The sequence below is a fragment of the Lampris incognitus genome, chromosome 7 (genome assembly GCF_029633865.1).
Source record: "Lampris incognitus isolate fLamInc1 chromosome 7, fLamInc1.hap2, whole genome shotgun sequence".
NCBI classification, from domain to species: domain Eukaryota; kingdom Metazoa; phylum Chordata; class Actinopteri; order Lampriformes; family Lampridae; genus Lampris; species Lampris incognitus.
In genome coordinates this window covers 26,315,564-26,342,709 of record NC_079217.1, presented here as the reverse complement: position 1 = coordinate 26,342,709, position 27,146 = coordinate 26,315,564, and the positions used below count along the sequence as shown (strand labels likewise).

At 43.0% G+C, this 27,146-nt stretch overlaps 1 protein-coding gene across 1 annotated transcript in view; it reads right to left on the bottom strand.

Moving 5' to 3' along the window:
- cbl (Cbl proto-oncogene, E3 ubiquitin protein ligase) overlaps positions 1-27,146 on the bottom strand; it is a 91,962-nt gene that overhangs the window by 6,979 nt on the left and 57,837 nt on the right. Inside the window, exons 3-14 of the mRNA XM_056283389.1 lie at positions 21,989-22,135; positions 14,046-14,202; positions 12,297-12,418; positions 10,783-10,920; positions 6,732-6,819; positions 6,112-6,243; positions 5,678-5,905; positions 4,529-4,660; positions 3,787-4,206; positions 3,500-3,588; positions 1,539-1,751; positions 1,238-1,344 (exon numbers count right to left, since the gene is read on the bottom strand). Of these exons, the coding sequence (XP_056139364.1) occupies positions 1,238-1,344; positions 1,539-1,751; positions 3,500-3,588; positions 3,787-4,206; positions 4,529-4,660; positions 5,678-5,905; positions 6,112-6,243; positions 6,732-6,819; positions 10,783-10,920; positions 12,297-12,418; positions 14,046-14,202; positions 21,989-22,135 (1,973 nt within the window). The remainder of the gene's footprint in view (positions 1-1,237; positions 1,345-1,538; positions 1,752-3,499; positions 3,589-3,786; positions 4,207-4,528; positions 4,661-5,677; positions 5,906-6,111; positions 6,244-6,731; positions 6,820-10,782; positions 10,921-12,296; positions 12,419-14,045; positions 14,203-21,988; positions 22,136-27,146) is intronic.

Here is a 27,146-nt window from a genome sequence, read left to right as displayed (position 1 = left end):
TACAAAGTAGGAGTCTGAGTAGGCGTATTCTACTGTACTGTGATTCCACATTCATGTAGTACAGTAGGGTTTTGTCTAACCCCCTTAAAATCATGTGCGTATATAAATATGCATCATCACCCAGACTGCCAGGCAATAGCCCTAACAAAAACAACATCCCACTACAAAACATATACAACATTTTACTTAATAAAATAAAATATAAAAAAAGGTACAAAGGTAATGACAATCAACCCAAGCCCATACAAATGGGGGTCAAAATCTGAACCCCTTTAACCTGTACCCTTTCTGTCCATGTACTAACAGAGAAATTACCATCAGATACTCAATAGCCATGTTTACATTAAGCCTTTCATTCTGCTAAAAATCAAAATAACAACCCAGTCAGAATAAAAATGCCTCATGTAACCACCTCAATCAGAATAAACTGTCCCAGTCCAAAAGGAATTGCATTCTGTTGCTGTGGGGCGGTATAAATAATCTATAAACTGTTTGTCAGATGAAAACTTGTCTTGTAAATCCTCTGTCTGATTACTTTCTTCTTTCAGAATAGGCAGTGCTTTCTGTGCATGCTTGCCCAATTGAGGTATGTGATGTTTCCTGGTTTTTGGTCTATCATGTCAGAACGCTTTCTTCTGATTTCCTTTGGTGGAGCATATAAACATAAAAACTAAAATGAGGCTAATATCAACCACCTCTGGGACAGCCCTTCCCCCAACTAACGGCAATAAAAATTACCCATCAAACAACAGAGGGCCCTCCCCCCTCCCCATCACACTAGACACCCCAATTAGGACTAGAACTGGTTTTATTCCCTTCACACCACTTCTAATCACTGGATAGACCCACTGCCCCCCCCAATCACTCTCACCACCTCCACCAATCACATTGGATAATACCCCAACTAGGATTAAAACTTTGCAAAAGCCATTTTTTAGTGCAATACGCCAACACACTGCCCCCCCCCCCCCCGTTCCACTTACATGGAACTTTAACTTCACTGTTTTTCACTTAGGTGTTTTCAAACTTTTTTTAAACTAATGTTGTTTTACACTGTTGATTTATATTCAATTATAAGATATCGCTATCTGAACAAAATCAAGAGGAAGGTATGGGAACTACAAATCTCACAACCTACATACCATGTGTATGTGATCAATAAAGATGACTTGGACTTCATGCAGAAAATCCCACCCACCTGATCCAGGTAAGTAGTAATGGACAAAAGTCAAACTACCTGAGTCCCTGGCCTGGTGTGGTAGAGAGGCTGTTAGGGCTTGGGCCTGAATGTTGTACATGGCTTCATACATCTGGGGTCCATCATCTAGTTCAGCCTGGGTCAGCCTAGAATAGCAAAGAAAAGAAATAAACCACAACATTCATAAACACAGAACTTTATCAAAATTGAAAGGTGACAGAAGACGAACAATAATGTAACAGATAATCCCCAATGAAGTTTACAGCAATTTCTTCCATCTTAATTTGAAAGAACCAGATGAAGGGAATGCAACTAAAAAATTCCTGCAAAAAGTAAGTACCGTGAGTTGAGAACGCAGGCCTGGGCCTGGGTTTGTGTCTGGAGGGGGACTGAAGGTTGGGTCTGCGGAAGCCTGGGGACCGGTGGAGTCTCCCCTACAGTAGGGGTGGCAATGGGGGGCAACACAGGGCGGGAGGAAGGAATCATATACTCCGATTCCTCATCACTCTCACCCGTCTGCTCTCCTGCCACTGGCCTCAGGGCCTGAGGTGGTCTAGGAAGACACACAAAATGAAAAGTGATATATGGACACAGTGTTTTAAAATATCTTCTTCTTCTTGAAGGGGCATGTGTGAGCCAAAATTTCCATAAAAGCCACAGTGCAGTACACAACTTATTGATTATATAAACCATAGTTTCTGGTGCATGGCCTTTGTGAACATTTCTAAGTGAATCTATGTAAGCTTGATTTGATTGCTTGCTTTCTACATGTTTTTACATTCTTTTTATTCTATTCTTATGAAATTTTCTTCTTTTTTTGGAAGACCCTTTTCCCTTTCATCATACTTCACAACAGCACTTACACATATTTTCCAAAACAGTATTTTTATTGCAAAGAGGTGTAAAAAAAAAAAAAGAAAAGAAAAAAGTCTGCAGATTAAAAAAAAAAAAACATTGAAAAAAGCTGTTTGTGTAAGTACTCAACCCCCACATATCAATACTTTGTAGAGTACCCTTTTGTTGCAATAACAGCCACAAGTCTCTTGGGGGAAAGCATGTATAAGCTTCGCACATTCTTCTAGAGTAATTTTTGCCCATTGTACAGGTCCTGTACGTTGGTCGTATGGTGGCTCTGGATTGTGATTTTCAGCCTGTGCCAGATTTTCAATGGGGTTTGGGTCCAGAGTTTAACTTGGCCACTCCAAAACATTCACCCTTTTGTTGCCGAGCCATGCCATTGCTGCTTTAGCCTTGTGCTTAGGATCATTGTCCTGCTGGAAGGTGAACCTTCTTGCAAGCTTCAGTTTTATGGCAGACTGCAACAGGTTTTCTTCCAATATTTCCCTGTATTTAGTGCCATCCATTCTTCCCTCAGTTTGAACAAGGTTCCCAGTGCCTGCAGATGAAAAGTATCCCCATAGCATTATGCTGCCACCGCCATGCTTCACTGTAGGGAGGGTGTTTTTCAGGGGATGAGTAGTGTTGGGTTTGCGCCACACATAACGCTTTGAGTTTTAGCCAAAAAGCTCAACTTTCGTCTCATCTCACCACAAAACCTTTTCCCATATCCTAACCAGTTCTATCATGCTTGGTAGCAAACTCCAAGCGTCAACTTTCTGAATATGGATCCAACTGTGTTCCCATGGGACATGCAAACACTTGGTTATTGTTTTGTATCCCTTTACCGACTTCTGCTTTTTAATCACATTGTCTCTTACTTCAGTATTATGCTCCTTTGTCTTCATTTTCTCATGGAATTAACGCCAAGCTAATGAATTTTACGCAGAGTGTTTTTTATACTCATAAACGAGACCGTTACTTTAATATCTTACAGGTGCACACTAATTGTGTCTAATTGTGTTTACCTGTGTATGTTTTAGGAATAATTTGTCATTTGTGTAAACTTGGAGCTTTTAGAGCACAAGGGGTTGAATACTTATGCAAGCACTATATTTTAGTTTTTAAGTCATTAAAAAAAATTCAGCGAAACATAATTTATTTTGGCTTTAGGAACATGACATTAGAGCTTATGGGTTCACAAAAACAATATTGTTCGGGAAAATATGTTTGAGTATCTTTTATAATCCAGAAAATAGTGATGACTGTCAAGTGGGTTGAATACATTTGCAAGACACTGTAAATCAAGGCAGGCTCTTTCATTAGCCAGTTGGCTCTTTCATTAGCCAGTTGGCTTTGAACTGTGAAGATACATTCAACATGTTTGAAAACATTGTAAATAGTGAGAGGAGTGAATGGAGGGATGCAGTAACTAAGAAGGGCGTGAAAGAGCTGAGGCAGTACCTGTTTGCCAGAGCGTAGATGGCATTGGCTGAGGCTGAGGGCTTTACTTTGGGGTTGTCATATTCCTGTACAATGGCAGCTGTAAAACTCTAGAAAAGTAAAAAGACAAAGACACCTTAGATCTTCCCAGTGAGTTGTTGGGTTGTATTGAGACAATCATAATTTAGAAGGCAAGGGCAAAATCTCATCCACGTTATCAAATAATAACTGTTTTATGATTCAAGGAGCATGTGGCATTTCATGTGTGTGTGTGTGTGTGTGTGTGTGTGTGTTCGTGTAGCCCTCACCAGCTGGTGGTCCAGGCTGGGGGAGCTGTTGTTCTTCTGTGCATCCATGCGCGTGTCCAGGGTGGAGGGCAGCGCGAGGGGGAGGGAGTGTCGATTGGACAGTTCTCGGACTCCAGCTCGAACGTCCCCTCCAAGACCGGACACCTGGGTAGAGGAGGAGGAGGAGGCAGAGGAAGAGGAGGTGGAAGTTGGGGCCTTAGGAACAGGCCTGGAGTTCCAGTCAGCCATGGGGCGGTTGGGGGGCGCTGGAGGCAGCTTGTCTCTTGAGGCCTCCCCAGGGGTGCAGGGTAATGGCCGCCTCTGGAGCCGCCCATCAGGGCCAGTCCCTGCGGAATGTGGCCGGTCTGGCGGTGGAGGAGGAGGTAGATCCCTCAGTGCTGGGGGCAGGGGGAGAGGCTTGTCTTTGTGGTGGGACCCCGCCTGGAGGGGAGGGAAGAAAGGGAAAGAGGGATGGGCTCAGAGTAAAACTAGTATTTTATCTTTACTGTTGTATCCAATGGTTATAAAAACAAGAAAATTCCATTTAGTAACCAGAACTCTGGGTATGTTCCCCTCACCATAAATAATGATCTATGCTACAAATATGAATAACAGACAGGTTGAATCCTATCACTTGACCACAGACCGTGTGTCTCTGCTTGCAAGTAAGAATAAGTAATGATAACCATGTCTGCTTATCTGTGATGCTGAAAAGGTTTAAAAAAATTTCAATTTATTTTTTATTTATTTTGAGGTTCATTACCTTGGTGGTGACCCCTGGGCTGGAGGCGCCAGGGGGGTTGGGAGGTCTGTGCTGTAGGAGGTCTAACCTGGGGGGTACGGGGGGCAAGGAGGACTGGGGGGTGAGGGACATGGGTGAAGGTGGACGCTCTACCTGGAAGACACACATAAAACAGCACAATTCATGACAAGTTTAATCAAATTGTAAAGCCCATATACAACAATTTGAAGCCAACTTGGGGTTCACTAACTACATCTTGAAATAATAAATTTGATCTCTTGATGTCAGAGTATTCATGTTGATTTTGTACCATTTCTCAATCTAAATTCCCAATTCACCCATCTTGTCCAACCACACAACTTCAGATGTTGCCATATGTTTAAAGCCCAAAAATGCTGTGAACTAAACAAGAGGATACATTGTAAATCATGTTTTTTCTTGCATTTTCCTTATTGTTCAATGGCTACTGTGTTCTACAGTGATTACTCTCTTTCACCCTCAAATAGCCATCCATCCATCCATTATCCAAGCCGCTTATCCCAATTGGGGTTGCGGGATGCTGGAGCCCATTTTGCCAAGTCTCTTACGAAGTTTTTTGTACATATACAGTAAGAGAAGTTGTCATGGATTCGTAAGGTGCCAATGGTTAGCTTTGCTAATCAAAGCCAAAGAAATACCAGGTACCACATTAAAGTGGTTGTGTTAGATCTCATGCATTCACATACTCTACAGTCTACTGGCGAGTTCCTCAGAGATACATAAAAGATGTCAGAAAAGAGTCTGTCCCACTCATCAAATAGCTACAGGCATGGGGGGTGCTGCTATCTGTGCACCTTAACAGAGAGAGATAAAAGACTTTTGATATAAGCTGTGAGCTCGGGGCTTACCCAAAATAAATTAATAAATAAATACATAAAACAAAAAAGGGTAAAACAGAGAGTGTTAGCTGTGAGGAGATGGTTCTCTTAGAAGAACAGAAAAAGAACTGAGGACTGTGGGAAGCCTGGAGGTGGATCCAGAGGGAGAAAGGGCTTCAGAACCACTAAGCCAAGCACTCGACCCTCTATCCAAGGCAAATAATTTGGCAGCTTACCTCAGATCTTACCTAAAAACTATGAGAAAATCCTTATTTTTATTATACCACAGTTTACCACCTTCCTCCAATCCTACCTTGGCACAAGCCAATTTACTCATCATGAGGTGGGGGTCGTCTAGCCGGTCATCGTCATCGTCATCGTAACTGGGAGAGGGGGCGCCCTCAGCCCCGAACATGCCCCTGCAGCCTCCGTAGGAGCCCCCGCTATTGTCCTTGGGGTCAAAGGGGTCCACCACAATGGGTTCGGTGCCCTTGATCTCACAGCGACAGAAAGGGCATCCTGTTCCTTGACCTTCCGACTCCTGGTGGACAGACGAGAAAGAAAAATGCTTGTTAGGACAAAGAGAAATGTCAGAAGACATCAAATTGAGAGAGAGGCCATCTGTCTTTATGTCTGTTGCCCCTGTGAAACACTGTTGGATGAAAATGCACTGTTTAAAAATTCCTCAGACACAAGTTCACATCAAGCCGCAAAATCCTACTCATTCACTGACAGCTGTATTCATACCTGCCAGGCAGTGAGACAGGAAGTACACATGAGATGACCACAGGGTTCAATCTTCACATCCTTGTCATTCTCGGCACAGATCTTACACAGCTGGAAGGTGGAACCCATCTCACAATACAGCTCATATTGCTCCTGAAGAGGAAAAAAAAACAAAACAAAGCCAGAAACAACTTGAAACTTTCAGTGCCCCAAAATAGAGACATTTATGTTTCACTGATGATCCCTGTGATTTCTTTGGAGGAGCCTAGAAAATGTGGAACACAAGACTTAGGGTACCAATTTAAAGCCCAGCGATAGTTCTTTGTTTTGATGCTATGTCAAGATAAAATGAGTCTATACATACTTAATCATCGCAGTGCTCAAAGGAGAACTCGGTATGAAATGAAGAAAAATCAGGAGCACAATCAGGAAATTAAAGTTAAAAAAAAGCAACAGATGTTTATCCAATTGGAATAGTGAGTACTTTTGCATCAAAAACCAAAATACTGAAAATGACTTAATTTTAATAAATTAAATCCACAATCCTTGGAAACCCTCTGAAATCTTTATCCCTTTTAAGACTGATGATGTAGTCTGAATGATTGGTGAAGGGGAATAATTTTTCAACACAGCACTCCGACCTGTGTGACTTTGATGTGGTCCTGAGGCGAAGGCTCACACAGTCCTGTCAGGTCTGGGTTCTGGGTTCGCCCATCAGGGAACAAATAGCTAGAGATGTGGGGGACACAGGATTAGTAGGAAGAAACACACACAAACACACATGCGCACACACGCTATTCCCTTCTTTGAACAGTAATCTAAATTCTAATTTGTATCTTTTATATTTAAGTTATCAAGATCATTTTACATGTGATGTTTACATTATATGTATCCTGTACAGGCTGAGGTAATAAAAACGTCTTTTCACTTTATTCATTCATTCAATATGACAACCAATTATGCCACCATCACTACAATGATCCAAGTATCTGACTATTTCACAAATGAATCAGACTATGAAAATTCCTTTTCATAAATGTTTTGTAGATGAAGTTAATGTGCTGTATAAGCTTTCTCAGTCTAGATTAGCATTTGATAACAGGTTTGGACATGCCAAACCACAGCTTACATTATACAAAAAAATTAAGGCTAGCATTGAAAGACAGGCATTATGCTGGCCAGCCTAACCACTGAGTGAGCAGTATATTATAAAACCAACATCTCTACTCTCCTTATGATAACAGTGCAATAATGGGAACAAGCAAAATGATATGCCTGGATTGGTTTTATAGCTTGACGGGCAGACTGCATTGTGGGATGCCAAATGAAGTAGCAAAGAGCACAGTAAGATGAACTCTTTACAGGGTCAAAGCAGAGAGAAACTAAAGAAATTAGCAGTAAGAGTAGCCCTGTCTATGACAGAAGACTGAGCTGTAAGATTGAGGATTAAAAATGCATCAAATAAAAGCCAGGAACATGCCAGATTCTGGGACAGAGGCTGGGCTGGAGGAGAACATCAGAGCTTGAAGTTCACAGAGGCTCTATCCCATTACTTTTGCTGTAACACTACCCCTTGTTTTAGTGCCCTCAACTGGGTAATGGCCCTTCAGAAAGAAGCTACGACGGATAGAGAGAAAACTATTTAACTATGAAATGGGACACTGCTCGTTTACATCATCAGTAGCCGAGTAACCAGCGAAATGCCACAAGAAGAATGTGTAATCAGCTAGATACCACCGGTATCTACTTTCTATTGACATAAAATGTCTGGTATACCATCGTCTCAACTCATTGATATTCTCCTTTACATGGACAGCTTGTCAGGAAGCAATTCTGATTTAATCAACTTGGTTTTAATGGGTAATTTTATTGGGTAATTATCGCATTCACATTTGCAAATGAAAAGGGGTCAAATCTAATTTTACTCATTTTTTTAAAAATAATTATCTTTTTAAAAATCTATGGAAAGTGTTAAGAACATAAACAAAAAACAAGAAAATATATGAATGCATGTCTCAATGCCTTATTTTCATGCACCTTTGACCTGATTGATTCTTTTTTTGTTGAATGACATCTTCGGTGACTTGTTTTAATTATTTTTTGTGACATGCCTTTAACAGCATTTTTTGTAGTTTTTGATTCGTACAATCTTCATCCTAGCGTCATTTGTTCCCCAATTTCTATAGAAATCGTACACAGTGATTTTCGTAAGATGTTTGTTGTGAAGAATCAGTTATCAATTATTATTATTAACAATAACAACAATAATAATGGTTTTATTTAAAGGCGCCATTCATGACACTCAAGGTCACAGTACAGCAAATACAATAAAACAAAGCAGTTAAAAAATTAGTGCAATCAACAATAAAACACACAGTATTCAATAGAGCATACATCAACAGGAGTTAAAAAAAGATGAATTTGATGCTGTTAATGCTGTTAAAGTGAGTATGCAAGTTTAAAAAGGTGAGTTTTGAGAGCAGTTTTGAAATCTGTAATGGAGTCCAGTATGTGGATGTGATGGTGAATGGAGTTCCAGAGTTTGGGTGCAGCATAGGAGAAAGCCCTGGCACCCATTGTGCTGAGGTTGATGACTGGTAGAGCCAATATACCTGCTGGTGAAGACTAGGGAGTGAGATGGAGTGTAAGTCTGAAGGAGGTCTGTGAGATAAGCAGGGGATAGATTATGAAGAGTTTTGAATGTTAATACAACTTTAAAGTTAATCCGCTGTGACACAGGAAGCCAGTGTAATTGAATCAGCAGGGGAGAGACAAGTTCAGTGGACTCTGAATGTGTAATAAGCCGTGTTGCAGAATTCTGGATGAGCTGAAGTTGGTGAATAAGTTTGTTGGGGATGCCTGCCAGGATTGCACTGCAATAGACAATGCGTGATGTGACCAAAGCATTGACTAAGGCTTTTGTGGAGTGTTGTGTTAAAGCGGGGCGTTGTCTGGAAATATTTTGTAAATGGAAAAAGGCAATCCAGGAGACATTGTTTATATGACTGGAAAAGGAAAGGGTACTATCTAGGATAACACCAAGACTCTCAGCCTGAGAGGAGACAGGTATGATGGCTCCAGCAATGGGGAGTGAGCAAATAGTTTTTGAGAGTGTAGCTTTAGTGCCAGTGAGGAGTAGCTCAGTTTTACTACTGTTGAATTTCAGATAATTGTTAGTCATCCATATCTATATATCATGGAGACTAGCAGTGAGGGTACTGGAGGGGAGTGTGGAAGTGGGCTTAGTAGATACATAAAGCTGTGTATCATCAGCATAACTGTGGAATTGGATACCATAGTGCCAGAAGATGTTGCCAAGAGGGAGGAGGTAAATAATAAAAAGGTGTGGCCCCAACACTGAACCCTGTGGAACTCCATGCGGAACTATCAAACTTTCTGACTGCTAATTCTGAAGTTGTACAAAATATGTCCTGTCTGTAAGGTAGGAACCAAACCACTGATGCACAGTGCCCCCAACTCCAGTGCACAGTGCCCCCAACTCCATGAGGAGCTGATGGGATATCGTATCAAAGGCTGCGGTAAGGTCAAGGAAGATGAGCATAGAAAGTAGACCAGAGTCAGCTGCATGAAGGAGGTCATTAGTGATCTTAACCAGGGCTGTTTCTGTGCTATGTATGGGGTGAAAGCCAGACTGGAATTGCTCAAAGAGATTATTGTTATCAAGGTAGATCTGGAGTTGAGATACAACTACCCTCTCAAGGATTTTGGAGATGAATGGTAAATTGGAAATAGGCTAGTAGTTGTCTTGGTCATTAGAATCTAAATTAGGTTTTTTCAGAGTTGGTCTGATTATGGTAACCTTCAGTGAAGGGGGAACTGTACCACTGGACAGAGAGGAGTTGATGATGAAGGTTATCAGGGAGATGATCGAGGGCAGGCATGTTTTAACTAGGGTTGTGGGAATTGGATCCAGGTGAAATGTGGAGGTGCTAGACTTAGTAATATGTTCAAAAATGTGATTTTCAGTTGGAAGACAGTTTCATGCTGCTATTATTATTAATTAGTTTTTTAGTTTTTAGTTAGTTTATTAGTTATTATATCATTATTATTTTTAATAATAATAATAATAATAATACAGTTAATGGCACTCAAACTGACCTTACATCATAAATGATCAGTAATAAAACATACAAAAAACAACAAAGCAGTAATAAAACATCAGTACAATCAACAATAAAACATGCAATAAGCAACATAGCATAGCTCAGCAATGAGTTAAACCGAAGACACAGTTGATGCAGTTACATAATCTATTGTATGAACATTATACTAAGCTATTCCAACTGAGTTAACAACTGAGTTAAGATATTTTGCATAATCATTTACTAATAAATACATTTGTACATGTTTTTAATGGCAACTGCAGCCACGGTCAATCTGCTTCAGCCACAGTTCGCAATGCATTCACTCAACCCCTTATTTTCAACCACTCGTTTTCGAGTCTGCATCTGGAAATGCTGTTTGGAAGGCCATTTGGAGGGCTAGATAAACACTACCCTTCCATCGCAAATAAAACTGGGACACCCTTAACTATGTGGGGGTGCGAAAAACAGAGGGTTAGGACTGAGTGGTAGGGCTACAGGAGAGTATTGGGACGGAGCCAGAGACCTCAAGAAAGGACAAAACCCAGGTTGGACACAAAGAAATCAAGCAAGATGGGGTGGCACTTACAATCCTTCCCTGAAGCCATCAATGAGGGCCTGGAAGAGGGGTTTATTGTGGGGAATGGTCTGGAGTATGTTTCCATCTGCCGTTACGTAGCCAATTGCCCACTGGCCCAGCCGTGTGCAGCTCAGACGGAAGATGTAACTGGTGAGACAGATGAATGTAGTTAGCCCATAGAAGTTGGTCAAATGAACAGATTTTTAAAAAAAATCCCTCGGTTATTGAGCATTCTCAAACTGTTCCTGACTAAAAAACAGTGTGTGTGTTGTGAAGGAAAAAAAAGAAGCCTGTATTACGACCTCATAAGCTGAAAAAGTGGATGGAAATATCCTAGTGAATCTAAAGCATGGGTAAATGGGCATGTCATTGAGTCGCATTTCTTTCCACGTGGCCGCAAGCAAGGCCAGAGAGGTGACATCAGCTTTCTGTATACAATCAGCCCATTGACGCTAGGTACCAGTACCATGCTGCCCTGGTCCCTATGCAGTCAGGCATGCAAGCAGGCACACACAACCACACACACAACCACACACACACACACACACACACACACACACACACAGCATAACTGGCACGTGAAAGTAGCACCATCATTGAACTGGTTCCTTCTCCGCCATTGTAGTGATGCCAAACTTGGGTGTGTGGATAAGTGTGCGCGCGTGTGTGTGTGTGTGTGTGTGTGTGTGTGTGTGTGTGTGTGTGTGTGTGTGTGTATATATTTATATATAATCCAGTGAGTCAAGGAAACAGGCTTGTACTGTCTCATAAAGAATTTACTTGACTCACTGGATTATTTTCTCCTTACTTGTTCAGCACTGTCCCTACTGTTGAGTGTTTCTTTTTAACAAAGTTTTATATACACACACACACACACACACACACACACACACACACACACATATATATATATATATATAGTATATATATATAAATTGATGTAATAAGCAAGTATTGCTCAAAAAACGAAAACAGAAAATAATAGGTAATGAACAGAGATGAAGACACTGACACTGGGCACTGACAGTATTTACAAGGCCAGCTAAGGCAAACATTGTTAAGAGAAATGTAGAATCATGGCCTTAATACACTGATGCCATGGAACAAATGTCACAGAATCTCACCACTCCTTATGTTTTGACCACAGGCTGACCTGGGTTCGTTCATGTGTGTGTGTGTGTGTGTGTGTGTGTGTGCGCGCACGTGTATGTGTGTACATGTTTAGCTATCCTTGTGCGGACCAAATGTCCACACAAGGATAGCAAAACCTGACAGCACGTACCTTGTGCGGACCTTTCAGAGGTCCACACAAGGAAAAGGGTCTATTTTAGGGTTAGGAGTTGGTTTTAGGGTTACGGTTAGAATTAAGGTTAGGGTAAGGGTTAGGGTTAGGCATGTAGTTTGCGTGGGTAAGGTTAGGGTTAAGGGCTAAGAAATGAATGTAGTCAATGAGGGGTCTGCACAAGGATAGTGAAACACGACTGTGTGTGTGTGTTTTGTTTACATCCATTGTGGAGTCTCACCTGCCAGGCTTGTGGATGAACTTCTGCAGACGTGCCTTGACCTCATCGTAAGTGAGGAAGGCCATGTACCCCGGATGGGTCACTGCCAAGCTGTTCCAGTTCCGCAGCAGAGACGACCATGGCTGCATGCATGTACCCAGGCAAACACAGGCACACATACATGTATAACAGTGAGTCATTTGGTGTGTGAATAGTTGAATGCACATCACAAAGACAGTGTGAGCAGAATAATGGAGAAATGCACTGAATTATGGTTGATACTAAAACAAATGTCTGTGAGCAACAGCCTGATTTATACATGGCCAGTTTACCACTGATCAATAACACAGAGATACCACATCCTTTTTATACAGCACATGACTCTTCGGCGAGTTCTACAGCCACAGAACAAAGTATGTTAAATGGATCATGTTGATTATTTCCCAATCTGATATATCCATTTGACATCAAAACAGCCTCAAGCACACTTGTGAAGTGCTTGCAGTATTTTTTTTAAACATGATTTAACTCAAGTTTGAGTCATCACCAGGGAGAGAAGGTGGACTGCCGTAGAGACATTAGCATAAATGCTAAACTAATTTAACCTTCTCCGTAGCTGAGAAAATGTGCTATTTAGAAACTAGCTTCACCAGCATCACAGATTCCTGGGCTGGTATGCACAAGGAAGTGCAAGCAACACACACGACTGGGGAATTAACGTTCAAGTTGCTCTCAAAATACTGGTCAAAATCAAGATAATGCAAACTTTTGACAGGCATTTCATAGAACCTCGACAATAACCTAAATACACAGCCTATAACCACTATAAACCATGCAACTGAGTTTAAAATGGCCATAGGCTTACTTCCTCTTCAGGGCATTGTGTCATTCAGAGGAGGACTTTGTTCTGTGTGAGGGAGTGTGAAAGGAAATGGCTGTGGGCCTGTAATCTGTTTAGGCTGTCTAGGCCATAGACACAAGTCACAAGGGATAGTCATCAAGAAAATATACTCACAATTATTGTGATGCAATTTCTTTATGTAAAATGGTTTTAAGAAAGGGCGTATATACCTAAAGCATTGAGACAAATTTAGTCAATAAGCAAAGTGTATCTCCATGGGTACAGTATGCTAATTTCATGTGCCACACACAATAGATAAGCCTCGAAGATCATGCGTGATAAACCTACCACCTGCCTTTCCTGTGTGCACAGCACATGCACACAGAAAAACATCCTATTACTTTAAGAGTAAAAATAAGCTTTTTCTTGCTGCCATGCACGCACCATAGCAAAAACAGTTAAACATGGATTCAGTCTGCAACAAAACTAGAAAGGTTTAAATACGACGGTGATGAGCATGGATTTAGAGTTAAATAAGAAATGGGCTTGCACTGGCCAACCAAGGCAAAACAAAAACTCAGTAAATCAACTTAAACAGTCTGAAAGCATTGTAATGTGCCAAACATTTTATCACAGATAGGGGAGCACAGTGTGTGTGTGTGTGTGTGTGTGGGTGGGGGGATTAGCGCTCTCACTAAGTTGATCTCGTTAACCCAAAACAGATGCGGCAGATGAGCTAAAGTTCATTACATGAGGGTCAACTGAAATTTGTTTCCACCACCAAGGCTCATCATCTACACTGAACTGCTTTTGGTCAGGTCTCAGTCTTCTCTTTCACAACATCTGTCTATCTCTTTGTGTCACTCTATCTTTAGCTTGTGTGTGTATCAGCTGGTCAGTGTCTCTGAATGGTCACTGTCTTTCTCTACCTGGAACAGCCTGGTGAAGATGTCAAATTCAAAGACAGAGATGTAGTCGTTACAGGTGAGGTCTATGGTGGACTTCAGAGCCATGGCCTCCAGCCCAGAGCTTATTGGATGGAACTCATGAAGTGACTGACGGAAGACTTTCCAAGGCACAATGGTCCTGCAACACACAGTACAACGCCACACAATGACATTACTGTGACAGAAAACTGACACATCAAAAATCCAGAATGACTGCTTTATACAAAATGCATGTAACACAGACAATATGGCCTCTTGTATGGGAAGCTGGGGGTCTATTTACTCTGGAAAGATATAATACATTCACACGCTATTGGTATTGTAAATACCGGTAAAGTTGTCCCTTTTGTATTGGACAGCTCTAACCGATAAAATTATCCCACGGTTCATATTGCCTGCACCTGATGCAGCTTAGCAAGTGAAATATGTGGCTGCACATACTGGTGCACACATTTAGTTGACCATGTTTGCTTTTGGAGAAATTTCTTGATGTGAAGAATACTGAGGAAGGCCCGCGCTTTAGAACAGATCTTAAAAACCTTTGATAATCTTTGTGGAAAAATTAGGTTTGGGATCACTGAACATTTCATTGTTAATTTAAATGTTTTACAATACAACAAAATTAAAGGGTGCTGCATTGAGCTTCAATAGATTTCATTTTATGGACCTCCAATATATACATTTAAGACCACAGACCAGGGGACCCTCAATTGAGAAGGGTTTAACTGTCTGCTCTCTCAATACTGTGGATGAGAACCCCTATGAAGGAACCCCTATAAAATCACAGAGTAGTCCTTTTGATTTTATATTGTTCTTAGGGAACTGCTACCTTTATTGGATAGGAAGGTGGAGAGTGACATTGACATTCACGGCCCATGAGTTTCTAGACTTTTTCTTCAATAAGTTTAATGAGATCAAAAACAAAATTAGTTCTTCAACTCCCGCTACTCCTGCAGATCCCGTCTTACCAAATTCCTATCTATACAATGAGTCACTGATAGTCCCTGTTATTACAGCTTTTGAGACCATTTCTCTTGATACTTTGACCAAGCTCGTGTCAGCTTCTAAACTAACTACTTGACTACATGACACTTTACCAGAAAAACCTTTTAAAGAGCTCTGGCCTTTCCTGGGACCTACAATGCTGGACATTGTTAATTTATCACTTACTACTGGCACTGTTCCCAGCAGGTTTAAGACTGCTGTGGTCAAACCTCTACTTAAGAAACCGCACCTCGATCCAGGGTCTCTTTATTGACCAGTCTTTAATCTTCCATTCTTTTCTAAAGTACTAGAAAGAGTTGTGTATCAACAACTTTCTACCAATATAGAAGAAAACTATCTATATGAACCTTTTCAATTGGCCTTTAATGTTTGTCACTCCAGTGAAACTGCTCTGCCAGAGTGGGGAACGATCTTCTACAACTGGACCTCAGTGCAGCCTTTGACATTACTGATCACTGTATACTTTTCGACAGAATAAATTGTAATTTTGACGTCTCTGGCTTTGCTCTCTTTTGGCTTAAGTCCTACTTATCTCGAAGAACACAGTGTGTCTGCTATAATAATATTAAATAGACATTCTCTGATGTTAAATTTGGCGTATCTCTGTGCTCGGTTCTTTGGTCTCTACTTTTCTCTCTTCATATTTCACCTCTTGGCCAAATTATATGCAGTCATGAAATAAATTTCCATTGCTATGCAGATGATACTCAGCTGTATGTGCCTATAAGGGCTGATGATCGTACTCAAATGATAAATTTAGAGTCCTGCTTGGCTGCTGTGAATAATTGGATGTTGCTAAATATCTTGCTTTTTTCATTCATCATCAGCCGCTTCTCCAGGGTCGGGTCACGGTGGCAGGAAGCTAAGTAAGGCACTCCAGACGTCTCTCTCCCTAGCAACGCCCTCCATCTCCTCCTGGGGGATTGCAAGGCATTCCCAGGCCAGATTGGACATATACTCCCTCCAGCGAGTTCTAGGTCTACCCCGGGGTCTCTTCCCAGTTGGATGGGCCTGGAAAACCTCCAAAGGAAGGCACCCAGGAGGCATCCTAATCAGATGCCCGAACCACCTCAACTGGCTCCTTTCAACGTGAAGGCGCAGTGACTCTTCTCCAAGCTCCTCACCCTATCTCTAAGGCTGAACCCAGACACCCTATGGAGGAAAACTCATTTCAGCCGCTTGTTTCTATGCTCTCACCCTTTCTTTCGGTCACTATCCAAAGCTCATGACCGTAGGTGAGGACTGAAACGAAGACTAACTGGTAAATTGAGAGCTTTGCCTTCCAGCTCAGCTCTCTCTTCACCACAATGGTTCGGTACAACGTCCGCATTACTGCTGATGCTGCACCAATCCGCCTGTCAATCTCCCGCTCCATCCTACCCTCACTCGTGAACAAGACCCCGAGATACTTGAACTCTTTCACTTGAGGCAACAACTCATCCCCAACCCCGAGGGAGCAATCCACCATTTTCCGGTAGAGAAACATGGCCTCAGACTTGGGCTGACTCTCATCCCGGCCACTTCACAGTCAGCTACAAACTGCCCCAGTGAGCGCTGGAGGTCACGTTCTGATGAAGCCAACAAAATCACATCAGCTGCGAAGAGCAGAGATATAATTCTGAGGTTCCCAAAACGGACGCACTCCTCACCTTGGCTGCGCCTGGACATCCTGTCCATGAATATCACCAACAGATTCGGAGACAAGGGACAACCTAGGCGGAGTCCAACACCCACCGAAAACATGTTTGACTTTGTGCCGACAATGCGGACACAGCTCTCACTTTGGTTATACAAGGACTGGATGGCCTGTAGCAACTGCCCCGGTACCCCATACTTACGCAGTACCCCCCACATAGTGCCCTGGGGTACACCGTCGTAAGCCTTCTCCAAGTCCACAAAACACATGTAGACTGGCTGGTCAAACTCCCATGCCTCACTCAGCACTTCCACAAGGGTAAAGAGTTGGTCCACTGTTCCACGGCCAGGACAGAATTCGCATTGTTCCCCCTGGATCTGAGGTTCGACAATCAGACTTTCCCAGGGTGGCTGAGCAGTGTGATGCTCCCAATAATTGCAGCACACCCTCTGGTCCCCTTTTTTTTTTTTAAATATGGGAACCACCACCCCAGTCTGCCACTCCACAGGTACTGTCCCCGACCTCCATGCGACACCCAAGAGACATGTCATCCAAGACAACCCAACAAAGTCCACAACCTTCAGCATCCAGGATGAATCCCATCCACACCCAGTGCCTTGCCACCGAGGAGCTTCTTAACTACCTCAGAGACCTCTGCCAGGGATATAGGTGGGACTCCCCCCTGAGTCTTCAGACTCTACCTCCTCCACTGGGGATGTGTTAGCCGGGTTCAGGAGCTCCTCAAAGTGTTCTTTCCACTGCTCGACAACATCCCCAGTCCGGGTCATCAGTTCCCCTCCCCGGCAGAACACAGCCTGAGTCAAGCCCTGCTTCCCCTTCTTGAGTCGCTGAATGGTTTGCCAGAACTTTTTTGAGGCTAACTGAAAGTCCTCCTCCATAGCCTTGCTGAACTCCTCCCACACTTGAGTTTTTGCTTCCGTGACCGCTGAAGCCACAGCACTTCTGGCCTCCCGGTACCTGTCTGCTGCTTCAGGAGACCCCTGGGCCAACCAAGCCTGAAAGGCCTCCTTCTTCAGCCTGACGACTTCACTCACCACCGGTGTCCACCAGTGTGTTCTTAGGTTGCCACCAGGACAGGCACTGATGACCTTATGACCACAGCTCCTAACCTGCTGCAGCTGCAATAGAGGCTTTGAACATGGCCCACTCAGACTCCATGTCTCCAGCCTCCCTCGGGATACACGAGAACTTCTTCCAGAGGTGGGAATTGAAGAACTCATGGACAGGGGCCTCCGCCAGAAGACAGGTGGTGATCAGTTGACAGCTCTGCTCCTCTCTTCACCCGAGTGTCCAAAAGATACGGCTACAGCTCTGATGATACAACCACAAAGTCTATTAGTGATCTTTGGCCAAAGGTGTTCTGGTACCAAGTACACCTATGAACTTTCTTATGTTCGAGCATGGTGTTTGTTACGGCCAATCCATGACTTGCACAGAAGTCCAATAACGAGGCACCAATCGGGTTCAGATCAGGGAGGCCGTTCCTGCCAGTCACGCCCCTCCAGGTTTCTCCATCACTGCCCACGTGAGCATTTAAATCCCCCAGCAGACTTATAGAGTCCCCAGGCAGAACCCTATCCAGGACACCACCCAGAGACTCCAAGAAGGCCAGATATTCCAAACTGCTGTTCGGTGCATAAGCCTACACAACAGTTAGAGCCTTCCCCCCAGCAACTTGCAGTCGTATAGAGGCGACCCTCTCATTCCCACTCCAACATGGTGGTGCTCAACCAGGGACTTGTGAGTATCCCCACACCCGCCTGGCACCTGTTACCTTGGCCAACTCCGGAAAAGTAAAGAGTCCAGCCCCTCTCCAGGAATTTGGTACCAGAGCCCATACTGTGTGTGGAGGTGAGCCCAACTATATCTAGTTGGTACCGCTCCACCTCTCGCACCAGGTCAGGCTCTTTGCTCACCAGAGATGTGACATTCCACTTCCCGAGCACCCGTCTGCAATGCCGGAAGTCAGCACACCCCGGCCCCTGCCTTTGCCTGGTACCCAGCCTGCATTGCACCCTACCCCTATCTTCCTTTTAAATTCAGATAAAACCGAGATGCTGGTCGCTGGCCCTGCTAGACACAGACACCAACTTGATCAAATAACAACAACAATCGACAACTCTGTGATTTCCCTTTCCTTTGATAAGCATATTAAAGAAATCACCAAGACTGCCTTTTTTCACTTGCGTAACAGCTAAAATTCGGTCTTTCCTGTCCATGGTTGATGCAGCGAGTCTAATACATACATTTGTTTCATCCAGACTTGATTACTGTAATGTTCTGTTTTCAGGTCTGCCACATGCTAGTACTAAAAGTCTTCAAATGGTTCAAAATGCTGCAGCTAGAATCCTAACTAAAACTAGAAAATTTGACCATATTACACTAATTCCTACCTCCCTTCATTGGCTTATCATCCATGTTAGACCAGATTTCAAGTCAAAGAAAGTTTGATCAGTTCATCTGGACATTTATTGAGAGAAAAATGTTTCATCGCTCATCTAAGTGATCGCTTCAGTCTCAACTGACTGCAGGTATCCCCACCCTTATAAACAATGCAGTGGCATAACGACCAAAAACGATCGGTTTCATATGCAAATTGCCGTGAGCATTAACTAGAGTTTCAACGGCAATATGTAGTAGTCACAGAGGATTGGGGAATGGTTGCAATCACAGCATTGTAAGATGGTGACAGATTCTGTTGCCATCTTAAAAAGGGTGGGGATACCTTCAGTCAGTCGAGACTGAAGAGGTCAATTAGATGAGTGATGAAAAGTTTCTCTCTCAATAAATGTGTCCAACTGTGTTCAACTCCCTTTGATACTCCCAACTCCGTTTCTTACCTGGATTACTCAGCATGTATAAAGACATCAGACTTCAAGGTGCTTCTGCTGACATATAAAATCCTAAATGGGCTTGCCCCATCATACCTCTCTGATCCCCTTAAACTGTACAATCCATCACAAGCATTCTGCTCTAAAAATACAGAGCTCTTGTGTGTACCCAAAGTTAAAAAGAAGTCAGCTGGTGGCGGGCCCTTTTCCTATCAGGTTCTGTTCTTGTGGAATAACCTGCCTGCTACCGTCAGACAATCAGTCTGTTGATTCCTTTAAATCCAAACTTAAAACTCATCTTTTTGCCTTAACCATGATTAGTTGCCTTTAAATCGCGTACTTTATGACCTGTACTGCATGGTGGTCAGTTTCTGTCTCAGTGAATTTACCAGGCAGTCTTCTGCCAACGAGATTATAGAGTATAGATTATTGACTATTGCAAACTGTTATCTTCTCTTGAGCCTTTTCTTTCTTTCTGAACGATGTCGTCTCCTTTGTATGTGAATGCTGTGATGTGAGTCTCCCCCGTGTGCATGTGTAGCCTGTCCTCCTCCCAGGTGTCCATGGTGATGGTGGCCAGTACCTGGACTAGGGGTGGGGGGGGGGGGATTGATTCGCATAAGAATTGTCAATCTTGTCTTCTACGATTCTGAATAGATTCACAAATTCCAAAAATCCATCCATCTATTATCCAAACTGCTTATCCTGCTCTTTAAAAAAAAAAAAAAATTTTCAGTCTTAAGTAGCCTCCTCACTGCTGGCAATGTTGACTTGCCATGCACCTGTTCAGGCTTCCAGAAAACACGACAGTGGCTAGTCAGCTAACGTTAGCTCTTGGTAGCCTTTCTAAAAATGGAGCAGCAACAAATTCAGCCAGCCCCATCATCATTGAAGGCAAGCGTTTGGGCGCATTTTGGATTTTACAATGTCCCGGGGAAGAAGGAGCTTGACATGACTCATTCAATATGCAAGAGTTGCAAAGCGAAAGTTAAGTATTTCAGGAACACTACAAATGTTAGGTCTCACATCATACACCATCACCCAGAGTTGAAAGATCTGGAACAACAACCTCCTGCAACATTAACAAACAACCAACGCACACTGCACCACTTTACCAAACTCCCAGCCAATTCTGAACGGGCAAAAAAAAAAAAAAACTAGCTCCATCGTCTGTTTCATTTCAAAAGACCTGTGCCTCTACAGCGTAGTCGACAATGAAGGCTTTAGATTTATGATCAAGACAATAGAGCCAAAGTAAGACAAACCATCATGTCGGTTTTTTACTGAGAAAGGTTATGTTTGCCTTTGTGTGTTCACATTATTGCAATCAATTGATATAACTTTTTCCAAATATAAAAACTACATAATCTTATACACACTTTAGTCTGCTTTCATGCCATAATTTGCCACACTGCCTCTTAGTGCACTGCGGACTGGGGTAGATCCTGAAATTAGCACCCCTATGTAGTACCAAATCTAGAATCAATTTTGAATGGGGAATCCTTTTGAATCGAAAATCAATCGAATCGTGACCCCAAAGAATCGAAATCGAATCAAATCGTGTGATTCTGACACATTCTCACCCCCAACCCGGACGCTGCTTGGCATCCACCTTATCACATTCTTTACATATCTTATAAGTCCATATAATTTTTTTATCTTGTTTCAATGTTATATCCTTCTCTCACTCCGATGTGTGGCTAATGTTTTTTCTTGTCTCTTCTCCCGTGTATGTGAATGAGTGATGTGAGTCTGCCCTGTGTGTATGTGTACTCTGTCCTCCTGCCAGGTCTACATGGTGATGGTGGTCATGTGGTTCAGGTCCTAGGCTGTTCCGGTGGCATCTGGAGACTGTCTGACATCCTCCTCATCACATTCTTCATATATCTTATAATTCCATTATGATTCTCTTATCCTCTTTCAATGTTGTATTCTGGAAATTTTCTTTTATTCTGTACACATAACATTCATTGCACATCTGTCCATCTTGGGAGAGAGATTCTTCCTCTGTTGCTCCCCCTGAGGTTTCTTCTTATTTTTTCTCCCTGTTAAAGGTCTTTTTTTAGGGATTTGTTCCTTATCGGATGTGAGGGTCTAAGGACAGGATGTTGTGCTGCTGTAAAGCCCACTGAAGCAAATTTGTAATTTGTGATATTGGACTACACAAATACAATTGACTTGACAGGAAAGATTGGGTGCGAGAGGGGAGAGGGAAACAGGAGAGAAAGACATGCAACAAAGGTCCAGGACTAGATTAAAAGTGAGGATGATTTACCAAGGTACACACTCAACCTGGTTGAGCCAAGAGGACACCAGATTTATAATTTACATATTCCCTCTGTAAAAAAAAAATATAGCAAATGAAACAGCAGCAACTAGTAACTAATCCATATCCAAATGAAGTTTCCCAAATTCAAAACAAAAGGACTCACTTGTCCCCAAAGGCGCGTCTCCAGAACTCTGCAGCATCTGCCTTGGTGATGCGGAAGTTATCACCCTGAAACAGGCCGTTGGGGAAGATGGCCTTCAGCTCAGCCAGCATGTGGCTGAAGATCAGCGACAACTTTGTCAGATTCCGTCTGTGTGGAGGAGAGATGGAGAGTGATATAAAAGTTTGAGACACATCTTGCATCAAAGAAAGTTGAATCAGTTCATCTGGACACAATGTTTATTGACAGAAACATTTCATCACTCATCTAAGTGACCTCTTCAGTCTAAGCTGACTGCAGGTATCCCCATCCTTATAAACAATACAGTTGCATAACGACTGAAACCAACTATCAGTTTCATATGCAAATAGGCGTGACCATTACTAGAGTTTCAATGGCCATGTGTACTATTCACAGAGGATTTGAGAATGTTTGCAATCACAGCATTGTAAGACGGCGATAAATATACTCTTAGCCCCCCCGCCCCAGTTCAGGGATGGTTGTTCCCTCTTCACATAGATGGCCTTTTTTACTCCCCATTCAAACCAGCGTTCCTCCCTATCAAGGATGTGCACATCCTCGTCCTTGAAAGAGTAGCCACTGGCCTGTAGATGGGTGTAGATTGCAGTCCTGGCCTGACGTGTTAGCTCTTCTGTGTTGTGCCATCCTCTTGGCCAGCATCTGTTTAGTTTCCCCAATGCACAAGTCATGGCAATCCTCCTGGCACTTAACAGCGTATGCTATATTGCTCTGTTTGTGCTGGGGGACCTGATCCTTGGGGTGGACCAATTTCTGGCGCAGTGTGTTTTGGGGTTTGAAAGCAACTGGGACGCGGTGTTTGGAAAATAAGGGTCTCAACTTTTCCGACACTCCCGCCACATATGGAATCACCACTGGTTTACGCTTAGGCAGCTGTTGTCCTTCTCACTTTGATGACAGACATCTTGTATCATGGCTGTCGCGTTGTTAGCTTATACAACAGTTTCATAGATAAGACAGATTTCAAATATGAAATAACAGGAGAGGGTGGCAGGAAGGAAGAGAGGAAGAAAGGGACTAGGGACAGAGGAAGGAGCAGGACTGATGGTTAGAAAAATATAGGTCAACCCTACATGTGTATCCTCTCACACTGCACCTGTGCTCTTTTCTGATGGCTGGAAAAATTAAAAAATAAAAACAGTGCAGTGCATTTGAGCTTTTGTTCCTCTAAGGAGACATTTACAGGAGACCAGGAGAGATGTCTTTTGAGGAGACAGTTCAATGACACACAAACAGGCAAGTTTTTTCCACAGGGTATACTCAGCAGTGAATCTGTTTGAGATGGGGAGAACACTTAACTGGGTCATATGAATTGGATTCTCCTTCTCATCTCCTCAGAGAAACAGAAGTGGCTACAGACAGCAAAGTGACAAGTTTATAACACGTCACTTACTTTTTACTAAGATAGTGTGAAACTGAAAGAAATGTAGGAGGAGTGGCAAGAAGGAGAACAATATTTTACACAAGTATCCTTTTGTGTCACCTCACACAGAAGACTATCTGTCATCACAATACATGGATGGTCACTAGCTCCAGGGGACGTGCATGAACACACATTGGGTATATATGTAGTTAGAGGCAAAGCAGCAAAGCAGTGTTTATTAAACATGCTTTACTTGGGAGGGCTGCCCAAATAATATTAAAGGCCCCCCCTTTAATATTTAGAGTCCCATTTTAAGACTTTTCTATTTCCTTTTGATTTGTCCTAGGAAAACAACACCATCCGCAATCAGTTAACTAGAGGAAAATCTGCCCTTGCTCTACCCCTCACTTTAACGTTTGCTCTGTTTCCTCATGCCTAGCACGTGCCAGATGGGGGTGGTACACAATCTCATACACACACTCTGGAGAAACACACACAGAGCAAGAGCGACAGCAAAAGAGAGAGAGAGAGAGCGAGAGCGAGAGCGAGAGCGAGAGCGAGAGAGAGAGAGAGAGAGTATGAGAGAGGGAGACACACACACACACACACACACACACACACACACACACACACACACACACAGACAGAGAGAGAGAGAGAGAGAGAAGCACAAATCTTATGAAGTTTTTGCCATTTCTGACTTTGGTAGTTGGTTTAAATTTAGTGAAGAGCTTTTGAATAATTAATAGACAGTTTCTTGTGCTAGCAGCACTATATATAAAATATATATATAGCGTTTCGGAAACCGTCAATGGTGTTGATAAAAGTGCTCTACAATTGAGGAGCGGAATATTATCACATATATATATATATATATTCTGCCCTTACTAGCGCATAGATGTGCTTGCTAGCTTGGCAGATAGCTAAACAGGTTATTTAATAAACATCCAGGAGACAGCAGGTAAGTTTAGGATGTTTACTGTAAGCAGTGTGAAACTGCAATATAGAAATAAAAATTAAAAAATTACAATTTGTAATGTGTCTGACTCTTCCTTTCACATCAACAAACACTGAGTCATTAATTGTTACGCACAACACAAATACACCTCAACATGTGCTGGGATTATCATTGATTAGCACTACAGCTAACTAACGATTAGCATTAATGTTAACTTAACATTGGAAATGCCATAGACGAGCTGACACGGTTAGCGTTGCTATAGTGTTCACGTTTTCCACAAAAAATAACAACTGTTTCAAATAACCATTGCAGGTGAGTTTCACATAAAGGTAAGTACTATTCACAGACATATGTTCTTTAGAGTTCAGCAGAGAAAAAAAGTGAAGAAGAAGAGAAAAAAACAACAGTTTTTCTTCAAGGCTTTTTCAGTGCAAAGGAAACTATGGCAAGCCTGCATGGACAAACAGCATGGCACAGTCAACATTCAGGCAACTTTCTTAAAGGAGCAGCACTCTCCCTGCCTGGTATACTGCACTATACCACTATGTCCCTTTGAGAAGTAGCACAACTTCTGAGGCAGGTCTTAGATACACCCTGGGGGAGCCCCCTTTAACCACCCTTACTTCCACTTTACGGACCCTGTTGTCTTGACCAGAAAAGGTATTACCACAAGTCTCATGAGTCATTCATTCCTTTTGACCTGGCTGTCCTTCAAGAGCACAACATCTCCAGTTTGCAGGTTGAACTGGTCTGCTTGCCACTTCCTTCTTGGCTGCAGTGTTGCAAAGTACTCTTGACGCCATCATCTCCAGAATATATCAGCAAGGCTCTGGACTTGCTTCCACTGACTCCAGTAGAGATTCTTAAGGTCAAGATTTCCTGAAGGAGTGGACACGGAGTCAATCTTCTGTGTTAAAAGCATAGCAGGAGTGAGTACAGTGGCCATGTCTGGATTCGATGACACAGGAACTATTGGCTGTGCATTCATTATGGCAGTGACTTCTGCTATCAGCGTGATGAGAACTTCATGGGACAGACTGGGGGAGTGCACCTTCAGCAACATAACATCCAAAATGCGTCGAGCAACCCCTATCATTCTTTCACACACTCCTCCCATGTGTGAAGAGTGTGGCAGATTTAAGTCCCAAGTACAGCCCTGGTCTTTGAGGTAAGACTGAAGTTCTGCATTTTCCGGTGTTATTCTAAGTTCTTTGCAGGCACCAACAAAGTTCGTCCCATGTTCCGAACAAAAGCGCTTTACTGGACCCCTGATTGCAGTGAATCTTCTAAGTGCATGTATGAAGCTAGATGTAGATAAAGACTCAACTACCTCCATATGTACTGCTCTTGTGACCAAACAGGTAAACATGATGGCCCAGCGCTGGCTTTCTGAGAGGCCTCCTCTGGTACGACGAGCACAGACGGTCCATGGCCAAAACATGTCTAATTCAACGTGTGTGAATGGAGGAGGCTTGGGTGAAACAATCAGCAGGTAAGTTGGACATTTTTTGGGTTTCCATTTTTCCTCTTAACCTCTGACAGGTGACACACTTATGAACGATGCTCAATATCAGTCTCTTTCCTCCCAGGATCCACAGCCCAGCAGACCTGATGGATCCTTCCGTGATGTGCCTACCAAGGTGTGTGACTTGTTTGTGATAGTACTGCACCAGCAAAGTAGCGATGTTGTGGCTTTTAGGGATGATTATTGGATGTTTCTCTTCCTAAGGAACTGCAGCTGATGACATGCAGCCACCAATCCTCACCACACCATCTGTATCTAGGATGGGATCCAGTTTTCTGAGAGGGCTGTGTTTTGAGACAATCTCTCTTTTGGACAGGCTATCGATTTCTTCTTTAAAGGCCTCTTGCTCTGCACTCCGGACAATTACTGTTCTTGCCTGCATAAGCTCATCTGCTTTTAGCTTATCTCCCTCCAAAGCTCTGGAACGGGATCTGACTTTCTGAATGAGTTTGGCCATTCCATGGGTAAGTAGCATCCAGCTGGAAAAGCGTTCGAATCTCTGTGAACCAAGCAGGGTTTCAGAAGCTTTTGTAGCAAAGGTTGCAATCAGCGGGTGCATGTCTGCATCCATGTCTGGTTCAACGAGCTCAGAGGACTTTAGCTGAGGAGGTGTAGCCCTATCATCCTTTTTCAGAGAGGAGGGTCCTAAAAACCAGTTTGTATCTCCCACCATGGTCTACCAGATTGTGTTCCGTGCTGATAAAGTGCCACTTTTCAGGATGTGACTTCCGCATGCATGTGACTCTGTTAGTGACGTACACATAGAACCTCTGGTTGGCATTATAGATATAGCCCAAAACAATTCTACTGTCAGTGTAGAATTTCACTGAGTGGACTTTGATATCTAGCTCATCCACCACACATAACATGTTGGCTAGCTTGACTGCCAGCATGGCTGCACAAAGCTCCAGATGGGGTACAGTATGGGAGTGACGTGGTGCTAATTTGGATTTCGCCATGCAGAATCCAACATGAACATGTCCCTTATCATTGATTGCTCTGAGGTAGGCCACCGCGGAGATGGCCATGGTGGACGTGTAGGAAAAGACACATAGTTCCCTGTACTGTGGGGAGAGCAAGGAAACAGGTAGGTATGACCTTGGAATCTGAAGTTGCTCAAGTGCCATGAGTGAGTCCTTCCAAGTCTTCCACTGTGTCTTTTTTTTTGCAGGCACTGGAGCATCCCATCCCATCGCAGTGCTCAGTGGAAAGTTCTCTGACTAGAGCCTTGCTTTGTACTGTTATTGGAGCCACAAAACCCAACGGGTCAAAT